The following is a 12721-nucleotide window of genomic DNA, read 5'->3' as shown; positions in this document are numbered from 1 at the left end:
TTGCACCTTCTGCACCCACCTGCAATGCCGCTGTGTGACAGTATTCACGGACAACACCACCGCAATGTTCTACGTGAACAAGCAGGGCGGAGCTCGCTCCTCCCCGCTCTGCAAGGAAGCGATGCTCCTGTGGGATTTCTGCGTAACCCACTCAATTCACCTGTAAGCATCCTTTCTTCCGGGAGTGCAGAACACACTGGCTGACCATCTCAGCAGGTCGTTCCTCTCCCACGAGTGGTCCCTCCATCCAGATGTCGTCCACACAATCTTCCGGAGGTGGGGGTTTCCCCAAATAGACCTATTTGCCTCCAGGGGGAACAGGAAGTGCCACCGGTTTTGCTCATACCAGGGTCGCTCGCCAGGCTCCCTGTCGGACGCCTTCCTTTACCCCTGGACGGATCGCCTCCTCTACGCCTTCCCTCCGTTCCCGCTCGTGCACCGAGTGCTCCTGAAGCTTCGGAGGGACAGAGCCCATATCATACTCGTAGCGCCGGCCTGGCCCAGGCAGCACTGGTACACCCTGCTGCTCAACCAGGAGATCTTCCTCCCGGTGTTCTTCCCGAAGCCACATGCCTCGCCTCGGGAACAGCAGCTGCATACCCTCGACGTCCGCAGGGCGCTCGCTTTCTACATCGAGCGGACTAAGCCCTTCCGGCGTTCGCCCCAGCTGTTCGTAGCGGTTGCTGACCGCATGAAAGGAGAGCCGATATCCTCCCAGCGGATTTCCTCCTGGGTCACTGCGTGTATACGGACCTGCTACGAGCTGGCTCGCGTACCGCCATGCCGCCTCACTGCACACTCGACGAGGGCGCACGCCTCATCTGCTGCCTTCCTGGCCAATGTTCCGATCCAGAACATCTGTCGAGCGGCCACCTGGTCTTCGGTCCACACCTTTGCCTCCCACTACGCGTTGGTGCAACAGTCTCGAGACGACGCAGCCTTCGGCTCCGCGGTATTACACTCCGCCACGTCTCACTCCGACCCCACCGCCTAGGTAAGGCTTGGGATTCACCTAACTGGAATGCATAGGAGCAATCACTCGAAGAAGAAAAGATGGTTACTCACCGTAGTAACTGTTGTTCTTCGAGATGTGTTGCTCCTATCCATTCCAGACCCGCCCTCCTTCCCCACTGTCAGAGTAGCCAGCAAGAAGGAACTGAGGAGCGGACGGGCCGGCTGGGGTATATAACTCGCGCCATAGCGGCGCCACTCCAGGGGGCGCCAGCCGGCCCGCCGGTGTTGCTAGGGTAAAAAAGTTCCGAGATGCCGTGCACGCGCGGCGCACACACCTAACTGGAATGGATAGGAGCAACACATCTCGAAGAACAACAGTTACTACGGTGAGTAACCGTCTTTTTCCACTGTTGGGTGGCTGAATTTAAATGATTTGGTTTTACCTGTCTCTCTTTTGGATCTAAAGTTGGAGGAGAAGAATCCTGTTCCACCTGCCCCCCTGCACTTTCTTGGCTTGTGATGGGCTAAGCAGCCTGGAGGTGACAAAGGGGGCTGGCCTGGTGCTCAGGGTGTCATCCTGCCAGGTCTCATAATGCAGGCTGCATTGTGAGCTTCATCAGTCATAACAGCATAGACTGCTGTCTGTTTGCTGACCACCAATCTTCACTGACCACCATCGGTTTGTGTTCATGGGACTTTGTAGCCCCTGCCGTGTGTATGTCTAGGCAATGGCTCTGAGCAGGGACTAGGCAGTAAATATCTGCCATAAGACATCCTATCTCTGACATGTCTTTTTTCTCTTGGGCCACTCCCAGTTTGGACTATGATAAGTGATGAGCTGGGTTGAATCAAGGACCCTTCTGAGTGGTGCTGGGTTTCTGGTTCCCAGATGCTGTGATTACAACAGACCCATTTGACACTCAGCTAGCTGAGTCCTCGGAGGAGAGGAAGCTTGGTGTAGTCTGGTCCAAAGGAGTCATGGTTATGGAGAATGGCATGGGAAGTAGTGAAAGGTTTTTGCCTTCTTCATGTTCGGCTTAGTCTTCAGTCTATGCAAGTAGAAGCTTCTCTCCAAGTATTCTTCCAGAGTCTTCAATTCCACCAGTAGCCACGGGTCACCCTTGCTGCCAGCCACACAAAGGCTGAGGCATGTGGGGGCTTTTGAACGTTACTCTTTGTGTATTAAAAACAAAATATTTCCTTTTATCAGTTTTAAATGTGTTGCCTTTCAGTGTCATTGTGTATCCCCTGGTTCTTGCGTTGTGAGAGAGGGTAGTGTGACAAAGTTCCTCCTCTACCTTGGTGGGTCCTGCGCTTATTGGCAGATTTGCTCACCTCAGTGATCTTCCCCAGAGTCTGGGTCAACTTCTCCTGTGTCTGATCAGGAGTTGGGAGGTTTGGGGGGAACCCGGGCCCACCCTCTACTCTGGGTTCCAGCCCAGGGCCCTGTGGATCGCAGCTGTCTATAGTGCCTCTTGTAACAGCTGCATGACAGCTACAACTCCCTGGGCTACTTCCCCATGGCCTCCTCCAAACACCTTCTTTATCCTCACCACAGGACCTTCCTCCTGGTGTCTGATAACGCTTGTACTCCTCAGTCCTCCAGCAGCACAGCCTCTCCCTCTCAGCTCCTTGTGCCTCTTGCTCCCAGCTCCTCTCACACACTTCTCTCCTCTGGCTCCCCACCCCACCTGACTGGAGTGAGCTCCTTTTTAAACCCAGGTGCCCTGATTAGCCTGCCTTGATTGGCTGCGGGTGATCTAATCAGCCTGGCTGCCTTAATTGGTTCTAGCAGGTTCCTGATTACTCTAGAGCAGCCCCTGCTCTGATCACTCAGGGAACAGAAAACTACTCATCCAGTGACCAGTATATTTGCCCTCTACCAGACTCCTGTACCCCACTGGCCTGGGTCTGTCACAGTAGACATGAGTGTCGGATCTACCCTCTCCAATGGGAGTGCTGGCCCACGGGGATTCCCCAAAGCCCACTCGGAGGAGAAGGTTGTGAGGCAATTAGAACACCTTGGATGTAAGCGCTGTGCTTCACCGGCTCCTCCACTAAGGGTGGAAATCATCAGGCACCTCTAGCCCCGTAATGATTCCCTGGTGTGGGATCAGATGACCCCCCTTTCAGATCACTTTGCAGAAGGCCATTGAAGGACAAAGGATGGCCCAACATTCCCTGAAGGCAGCTCTTAACACTTCAGATAAAGCAGCTCCATCTGCTGCTACTGCTGTTACTATGCAGAGAGCAGCATGACCGCAGTGGCAAAGTCCTGCAGGCTTGCTGTCTGCAGAGAATACTTACATTTGGAGGGGCCGGAGTTTTTCAATTCCTGCAGGGTTAGGCTTGGTTCAACTTTGTGATCTTTGGGCATTTATCAAGCATTCTTCAGGAAGCATCCTGACAGTAGGGTACATCCTTCCAATGTCAGAGGCCTCCTCCATCTACAAACCACCAGAGGAAAACCTTGCAGCAAGATCTAAATCTCAGACAGAAAATAGTGACTTCTCCTTCCACTTCTGGACTCTCATCATTTGTGAGAGAGGATATCTGAAAGCTTCTGACTGGTTCCAGTGAATTTCTTCGTCCTTCCTGTCTCTTTTGAAAACTGTTGGCAGCATGCAGTGAATGGGTTTTTGCAGATCACCCAGAAATGCTTTTTTCCATTCAATTCTGCCCCAAACCACTCCCTTTTCCCATCCCTTTTCAGGGATAACTCTTGTGAGAATGTTCTGAGGCTCAGTCACCACCCTCCTTCAGGCGGGGAGCAGCAGAAGTGAGACCTCAGCCCAGTGGTGTCAGGGAGGGAGATTACTATGCCCATTATTTTCTCAGCTCGGAGATTCCAGGATGCCTTCATCCCCTTATGGACCTAAAAGGACAACCCCTTCCCTAAATCCACTGGCCTCAGCTCACCCTTACCTTTGCTACAGCGAGATCACTATAACTACAAAAAGCGACAAAGAGTCCTCAGGCACCTTATAACAGACATATTGGAGCATGAGCTTTTGTGGGTGAATACCCACTTAGTCGACATGCATCCGACGAAGTGGATAATCACCCACAAAAGCTCATGCTCCAATTCGTCTGTTAGTCTATAAAGTGCCACAGGACTCTGTCGCTTTTTACAGATCCAGCCTAACATGGCTACCCCTCTGATACTTATAACTACAAAGTTCAACATTTTGTCTTTCCACTGCACCAAGTTTTCGTGACAGATCACATGAGAAGGCAGGGAATTTGCATCTCCCCATACCTCAGCAATTGGTTGATGCATGTCCTCACCTAGACCTGAAATCTTTGCAACTGGCAGCATGGTTAATGCAATCTTGATCAGAGGAGTTGAGGATTACTTATTGCAGGTATGAAAGCACCTGCTGGAGAGTAAAGAAAACAGCAACTAGAAAGTCTTACTAAGCGAAGTGGGAAAAGGTTTTCTCACTGAACTGGTTAAAAGCTCAGCACCCCAGTCTCGGCATCTGTCCCTAACATCCTGGATTATTTGTTACTTTTGAAGAAATCTGGATTGAGTCTCTTGAGTCCATTAATAGGACACAACTGTGTCGGCTCACCATGATTCCGGTCAAGGAACCTGTGTTTGGACACCCTCCTGTAAAATGATTCTTAAACAGGTTAGCCAGGCTCTTCCCAGCTGTATGGAATTCAGGTCCCTCATGACTCTTACACGTAGTTTTCACTAAGCTGATGCTCCTTTGCAACCTTTCGGAGGCTGGCTCCTACAGGCCCTTTTCTTCCCCCTGCATTGAAGTCAGTGGGAATCACTCCTATCCTGTGGTGGGAGAATCAGGCCCTATCTTACTTGTTTCCAAAGACTGCATTCCTCATACCAATAGCATTAGCCTGGAGAGCCTGCTAACTCCAAGCCGTAATGGCTGGCCACATGGCCTCCCACTCACTCCCAGCGCATGGTATTCCCTGAGGATGAAGATAGCAGAGCTCGTTCTCCCTGGCCTGCCTCTTGTCTGCAAAACATTTCTATGGTGGAGATAAGCAGCGCTGCCAGCTGGAGCTCCACCCATCCCCTTACGCAGCATCAGTCTCATGGCCTGGCCTCCAGGTCTGATGCCAATTTGGGAGAGCAATCCTGCAATCGCTTTTGAATGACTCCTCTTCTCACACCTTCCTCTCTGGGGATTTGGTACTGCGTATCAGTGTCCTCAGAGCGTGGATGTGTGCCGACAGTGCTCACCTCAGAATGTCTGTTTGCCCACCAGTAACTGTGGCTCTTTGAGTAACTCACCAGCCCAGATCTCCACCCATCACGTTGTTGCAGCGTCTCCTAGATTCAAAGTGGAAGGAACTGAGAGGTGGGAACCACCAGGCCTTGTGAAAGGCTGAGTAGAACTGGGCAAAATTGTTTTGGCAAATTATTTATGTGCCAAAAATGCAGTTCTTGGTCAACCAAAACTCTTCACGAATTCCGGTTCAATTCAGCAAATACTTTCAGCTGGAAAAAAATGGGGAGCAGGAGGGAATCCTGGAAAAGTGAAAACATTTTTATTTTGAAATGATGTTTTGTTTAGAAAATTAGCTAGATTTAATGAGAAAAACTCAACAAAAGCAAACAAAAGGCTCAAAAATGAAACATTTAATTTTGGGTTGAACAAAACATTTCATTCAACTCTAAACTATTTTATTTGTTTGTTTATATATTTATTTATGGGGGGTTGTTTTGGCAAGAAAAACTGGAAAATTGTCATTTGGGGTTAACGTGAAATGAATTTTTGGGGGAATTTTTCCATTCGGCCACTGAACTAAAAACTCAAGTTATTTGCCAACTCTAGTGTTGAGGGAGTGTGTGGGGAGGACCCCAATGGTCACAGCTCTCCAGAAGGTTCCAGCCCATGGTGCTTTACGCAGAGATGTCCCAGTCTGCTCTGATACCCCCAGGGGCAGGTGAGTAACTGCTCTTTCCAACCAAGAAGCCAAAGCTAGAATTGCCCAGGCAGCAACAGAGAGAGGGGAAGGGTAGAAAGTCACACAGCATCAGAACGAGCTGCACAGTGGCTGTGACCAAAGGAGGAGCTCTGTCCTGAGAGCCCCAGGCTATTAATTCTGCCTTTCAGCTGGATTGGCTGCAGGTCTGCACAGTCTCCCATCCCTATAGCTGCGTTAAAGAGGCTACTTCATCCACATCACATAAAGGTGCATCTGTCTCTCAAAGAAGATTGGGTAGGGAAGGAAGCACCATGGCCTAGCTACGTTCACCCTCACTCCATCCTTTAGCATTTCACCCCAGGATTAGCGGTTGTGTTTTGTGTCTGTGGAGCACAGAAACAGAGCCATGGGGTGACTTCAGTCACCTCTCTGAACTCTGATTCCAGCCCCACGTGCACCCTTGCATCTGCCCCACTCCCCATTAGTGACCTGGTACAGCTTTTAGTGGAATGGGAACATCTGACAAGAACTGACAATCAGCTCTGTTATTGTGCAGTAACTATTCGTTGAGCCTCTCCCGGGGCCACAAAAACAGACCTCAGTGCACTGCACAGACCATTCTTCAGTCCCAGGATGTTGGTGTTTCAGTTTAAATACTCTCTTTAATGCTTATGCAAATTCTTCTGATCCCAAGGTTAATCAAAAACAAAGCTTGGAGATATGCCAATCTCCTAGAACTGGAAGGGACCTTGAAAGTCATTGAGTCCAGCCCCTTGCCTTCACTAGCAGGACCAAGTACTGATTTTTGCCCCAGATCCCTAAGTGGCCCCCTCAAGGATTGAACTCACAACCCTGAATTTAGCAGGCCAATGCTCAAACCACTGAGTTATCCCTCCCCCCAATCCAGAATAGAGGCAGCTGGTTTTCTACCCCCAGCACCAAGCCCTGTCCCCACCCAGGCAGATGTCATGTGCGGTTGCTCACTACCCGCCCACTGCAGCAGGAGGCGTAGAACTACCCGGTGGTGTTAAACAGCTGCAGTTGCATTGCATTTCACCCATTCTATCTGGTGGGCCGTGCTCCATGATATTGGGATACCCAGATCCGAGCCCGTGGGGCCAAGGACCCAGCTGAGGGATGTCTCGACCCATACCAGGGGTACCAACCTACCCAGCCTGAGGATACCTGGACCTACCTGTGAAGTTGAGCTACCTGGCATGGGGCTACCTGGACCCATGCCAGTGGCACCAAGCTAGCCAACATGGGGACCAGGAGCCGAGCCAGTGAGGCCTTGCTTCTCTGCTCAGGGACCCTCAAACCAGAGTCAATCTGCCATGGTTTCCTTCACAGGAACATTCAGAGCTGTGCCACATTGATTCACAACCTGTACCTGCAATGCGAGAACTGGCCTTTCCTCGTGGGTCTGGCAGAGAGCCTGGGGTGTGTACACCAAGAGAAGTGAACCTTCTCTGGTTCCACCCACCCACCACAAATAGCCACCTAGGAGGAGGGAGGGAATAAACACAAGCAGGAAAGAAAAACGTTCTTAAGAGGCCTTGACTATAGCAGGTAGTGTAGCCTTCAGTGGCATGTAAACCTCACAGCTTCTAGAGGAGCAGGGAGCATGCTCAGCCTTCTCCGTCCATGCCCTCTTTCATGCATTACCTGCACGGAAGACCTCACACCCTGCATTCATGGGCCAAGAGAAACAGTCAAAATACCTTGTGTGCAACTTGTACCCTACGTACCGGAGCCCCAGTACTTAGCTGTCTCACCTCCCCTGTGGTGACTCACACCCTGCTCGATACCCCCTCACTGTGCAGTAGCTTTACTCCCATTCACACCCCATGATACCCCTGATACAACCCCAGCTGGGTCCACCTTGTTCCAGGCTTGGCTCTGCCCTCTGAGATGGTAGAATGCACGCAGGAGGTTTCCGTTACTTTCTGATAGCGTAGTGGGATGCAATGTCAAAGGCAGATTTACATCGTTAGCAGGAGGAAGCTGCAGAGATGACAGGCTGTGTGGTGAGGAGGCTCAGGTTGTCTCAGCCTGTGACCACGGTGTAATGCAGGAGTCAGGTTAAGAAGCTGCAGAAGCTCTGCGTGTGTATGTAGGGAGCATCAGGGCCTACCTGGTGGATCTCCACAGGCGTCAAGAGTTATTGCACCTGGGCTGCGTTTGGCCAGGATGTGGATACTCGCACACACCTATGATACTTCCTCCGGAAACTGATCTTCAGGGCTTTCCTGAGAATCTTGGCTAATACACTCCAGGCTTGATGCCACCCCAAGAACAGCATCCCCTTGACTGCTACACAGAACCACTCCTCCAGTCCCAGGCTGACCCTGTTCTCCAGCAGCTGGCTACTCCCCCCATGTAGACTGTATCTGTATGTTCTTGTGTCTCGGGAGCTCCACCTCACCCCTGCCCTTTGCTCTCTCTCTCTCTCTCTCTCCCTGTATCTCTCTTTCCACAGACTTTTCAGTAGTTTAGGAGAACTCAGCACCATTTCCCAGCGGAGCTCTGGAACCACCTACACAGTTCGACCTGGCAGCCGCTACCCTGTAACCCGACGTACTCCCAGTCCAGTGAAGCCTGCCCTGGATAGGACAGACCCTCTCAGCACCGTGCGGCCCTATGGATTGACACCTCCCACCATCCTCAAATCTTCCAGCCTCTCCATCCCGCATGAGCCCAAGGAGGTGCGCTTTGTGGTGCGGAGCGTGAGTGCTCGGAGCCGCTCCCCATCCCCCTCGCCCTCTCCCGGGCCTCCCCTGCACACTCTGCACCCACCGCGGCCCTTCATGCAGAAACCCCTCCACCTGTGGAACAAATACGATGTAGGGGACTGGCTGGAAAGCATCAATTTGGTGGAGCATCGAGACAAGTTTGAGGACAATGAGATTGAGGGCACACACTTACCTGCCCTCACCAAGGAGGACTTTGTGGAGTTGGGGGTGACACGTGTCGGGCACCGCATGAACATTGAGCGGGCACTCAAACAGCTGGGAGACAGTTGACCACCCTAGGCAGCGCTGGCCTCTTCCAGAGCCAACTTATGGGGGGAGGGGGGCGTTTCTACTAGACGAATAAAACCAATTTGATTCTCTTTCTATTCTGACCACTGCACTGAAGGGCGAAGAGCTGAGGAGCGCCCACTCACTCCATACACCCAGAGCCCCAGGTGTGCACAAACACACACGGACTCACACACATGCACACGCACAAACACATGCTCAGCCCCTACTCAACCCTGCACCAGCCAACACCGCCTTTGGGAAAAGGAATGTTGCATGAAATACACCCTCTTTTCTGTACTCCTGAAGAGTCAGGCCTGTATAGTGCTTGATGTGCCTTTCCCCAGGGGCGCTGCCCGGCTTGGCCCATGCTCCCCAGTCTGTGAGAGACCCTTGTTCACCTGCGTGGAGCAGGCTGTGGAATGGATTCTGATCAAAGGGCTGTGGAGAGGTCAGTGTTACTGGTGCAAATTAGGAACCATAGCTGAGTTTAGGGTGATGGGGCTGTGAGCTAAAGGGGCTCAGCTGTGTTGCAATGGTCATCTTGTGACCCAGGACCTGAACTGATCTGTATGTGATACAAGGTGGGCGCTTGTTTGAATGTCAATCGAGTCCCTGTTTCCTGAGCTACATCCTGCCAAGCTGCCGCTCACCAGTCCCACGGGAGTGGCTGACGCTGGTAGGCGGGTCAGGGGTCCTCTGTGCGCCCGGAGGAGCTGCTGAATAGCATGGGGGTGGCAATGGGAGTCTTGGAGGGGCCATGTGGAGAGTGCAGTGCTGGCACTCATGGCCCCTGATGCCAGCTCAGAGACTGGTGGGGGCAGGCAGGCACCGAGGTGCAGGTTCCTAGGCCCAGCAGTGCAGTGGGAGCGGCGTCAGGGGTTGCAGGCGCCTGGCACTATTGGTGGGCTCCAGCTCAGACAGGCCCTAGTGGCCGCGGCAGCAAGCAGGGCCATTCTGGTTCAATGGCCAAGATGCACAGTTGGGAATGCCCCTGCAGGGAGAACCAGATCTGCAGCCTCTAGGCAATTGTTGCTTCTGCCTGGGGAGCCCCTTCACCCAGGCTCCTTCAGCAGCTTCCACCCCAAAGGGAGCAAGCCTGTTGCCATGCAAACAAGAAACCTGTGATGGCCTTGCCGAGAAAGCCGAGCCTTCGGACTCTGTTCCTTTGCCCTATTGCCCTGGTGAGAGAGGAAGTGAAGCCGCATGGATAGAAGCATGTTTGGGGATGTCCGAGGGAGGCTGGTGGGGAATCAAGCAGAAAATGCTTTGCCAACGTTTGTGGGGGGTGGGGGGTGGGGGGAGTCTTCTTTTGCCTCTTGGTTTGGGGGGTCTTGTTTCCAAAGGGGACACACTGATGGCTAATATATAATCTCCATGCATTTATGTAGAGCAGCTGATGAGCAACAAGAGATGATGCTAAACTCCAGGATTCCCATGCCGTCCTAGTCATCCTTATTTTGCATCTTTTTAATCAGCTATATATTTGAAAAGAGAAGAGAAAAAATATCTATATATCTATATCTGTAGCACCTGAGTTTGTTAGCATTTTAGTAAATCTCTGTATCTCTAGACTTACCGAGCAGCTCCCTTTCCCTGGGATGCTCAGGACTTGGTGAGTTTAGTGACTGACTGAACGAATGTTAAAGTCTTTTCAAGAATCTCCATCTCCTTTCGGACTCTCAGGATTTTAAAGATTTAGAAATACAGAATAAAACATGGCTTTGGGGCACGCCAAGTCTCCCATTCCCAGGCCGAGCTGAACAGAGCTGCAGCTTCCCTGGCACTGCCGCTGTCCTGGGGTGCCTGGTGCAGCAGGTCCTCCCCTGCCTCCCATCCTGAGGAACAGGCATTATCGTCTGAGCGCAGGGAGGCTAGAGGCCTGCACCCAGCCAGCAGGGCAAGGAGGCAGGCGCCCTTTGGCTGCTCCCACAGGACTCGAGGGTCAGGGGTGAAGGACAAAGGAGGGCCCTTCCAGGACAGAGCCTGGGAGGTGGAAGGAAATGCGCCCCTCCCCATCCCAGGCCTGGGCTGTGGCTGGGCAGGAGGGAGGCCTACTCGGAGGGCAGCTGGGAGGAGACACTTGCTCTGGGCAAAGGACAAGTCCCCACTTGGTTGCAGGAGCAGTGTCCCTCCCAGCCTCGGGGGGGCGGACCCTGGGAGGAGCAGCATTGCTTTATAATGCCGGGATGAGCCCAGGAGGCCGTCGCAGCCAGGGAGAGCTGTGGCTAGCGCCTCGGCTGGTGCTTGTCCCTTCCCTGCTGGTGCCCCGAGTTGTATCAGGTCTCATGTCTGCCACCACGCCCTCTGGCCCCCCTTCAGACATGAGAGCATGGAAGTGGGGGGGGGGATTACAGGAAAAGAAAATAGGCAGGGACGGGGCTGTCCTGTAGGGCCACCCCAGCTGGTCCTGCAAATGTCGCGCGCTGGCTTTTTACCTGTCTTTGATCTCTCACTCATACGGCCAGCCCCACCGTTCCTAGGTGCCCCATCTGGGGCGGAGTGGGGCTCAGCCCCTGCCCTCTCGGATGGCTGGTGTGCCCAAAAAGCCAGGTGCCCTCGTGAGGCATTAACGCTTCTGGTGCTAGAGGGAAGGACAAGGAGGTTCCTCTCCAACCCTCACACATCTTGGAACCTTACAGCCATCAGCTGGTGCAGACACAAGCCATGTGCTGAGGCACTGCAGCCCCACAGTGTGCTGGGGCCGGGGGCTCTGGGCGCTAGCTCCTGACCTACTCTGAGGGTGCTGTCTCCCCTTCCCTGAGCTGTCACTCACGCTGGGCTCAGAGGAGCAAACTCAGCCCATGCCCTAGACCATCCTCTCCAGAGGACACTGCTTCCGTCCATGTGGACATTGCACCAATTGGGCTTGTGCTGCATCTCGGAGCTTGCAACGTGAGGCAGTGCCATGGGGAAGGGACAGAGCGGGGCTGGGCATCTATAGCCATATTAGTCTGGAAAGAAAATCCTACTGTGCACCCTTTATGGACCCCAAACACACACTGGCTAATCCCATTCCCTGACCCAGCCACAACCCAATCGCCCCATTCTCCCAAGACCCCATGGCACCTACCCCAGCCCAAGCCAAGAACACAGCCGCAGATACCCGGCCCGGTGCTCTGGCCCATCCCCGTACAGCAGCCCTGGGACAGCCCCATCTCAACTCTGCTCAAGGGCCCAGCCCCACGTCCCAGCCACCAGCCCTTCGTACTGAGCCCCTGTCATGACTATCGGGGGAAGGGTAGCAACCGTGCTGTGCCTTGGCAGCTGCGCTGGATCGCCTTACCTGTAAAGGGTTAAACACTTCACGTCACCTAGTTGGCACCTGACCAGAAGGACCAATGAGGGAAGAAGAGACTTTCGAATCTGGGGGGGAGGATTTGTTTGTTGTTCTGTGGGTTCTCTGGCCAGAGGGAGAAGCCGAGCAGGTACAATAGCTCCTGAAATTATACCTGGAATAATCCACCTGACACCACAGACACGGTGAGTAGGGCAAGGAAAGGCGCTAGGTTCTCTTTTGTTTTGGCTTGTGAATTTCCCTAGGCTACAGGGGTAGTTTCATTGAAGACAAAGGGTCTGGTCTGTGCTTCTGGGTTCAAAATGATCCCACCGCACTGCCACCACAGCCCCCACCCCACTCTGAACTCTGGGTACAGATGTGGGGACCCACATGAGAGACCCCCCCAGCTTATATTCCACCCTCTTAGGTTAAAACTTCCCCAAGGCCCAAATTCCTTTCCTTGTCCTTGGAAGGTATTGCTGCCACCACCAAGTGATTTACACAAACATTCAGGGAAGGGTCACTTGGAATCCCTGTCCCCTCAAAATACCCCCGCAAACCCCTT

General features: G+C 53.0%; 1 protein-coding gene across 1 annotated transcript in view; it reads left to right on the top strand.

Annotated features, from left to right (window-relative positions):
• Window positions 1-10125, top strand: part of SHANK3 (SH3 and multiple ankyrin repeat domains 3) — a 653367-nt gene extending 643242 nt beyond the window's left edge. Inside the window, exon 25 of the mRNA XM_039498975.1 lies at window positions 8336-10125. Coding sequence (XP_039354909.1) covers window positions 8336-8879 — 544 coding nt within the window. The 3' untranslated portion in view covers window positions 8880-10125. The remainder of the gene's footprint in view (window positions 1-8335) is intronic.
• The last annotated feature ends 2596 nt before the right edge of the window (window positions 10126-12721 follow it).

Source organism: Mauremys reevesii, linkage group 1 (genome assembly GCF_016161935.1).
Source record: "Mauremys reevesii isolate NIE-2019 linkage group 1, ASM1616193v1, whole genome shotgun sequence".
Taxonomy (NCBI): Eukaryota; Metazoa; Chordata; order Testudines; family Geoemydidae; genus Mauremys; species Mauremys reevesii.
Note: the sequence above shows the minus strand (reverse complement) of the source record. Positions and strands in the feature narration are given on the sequence as shown.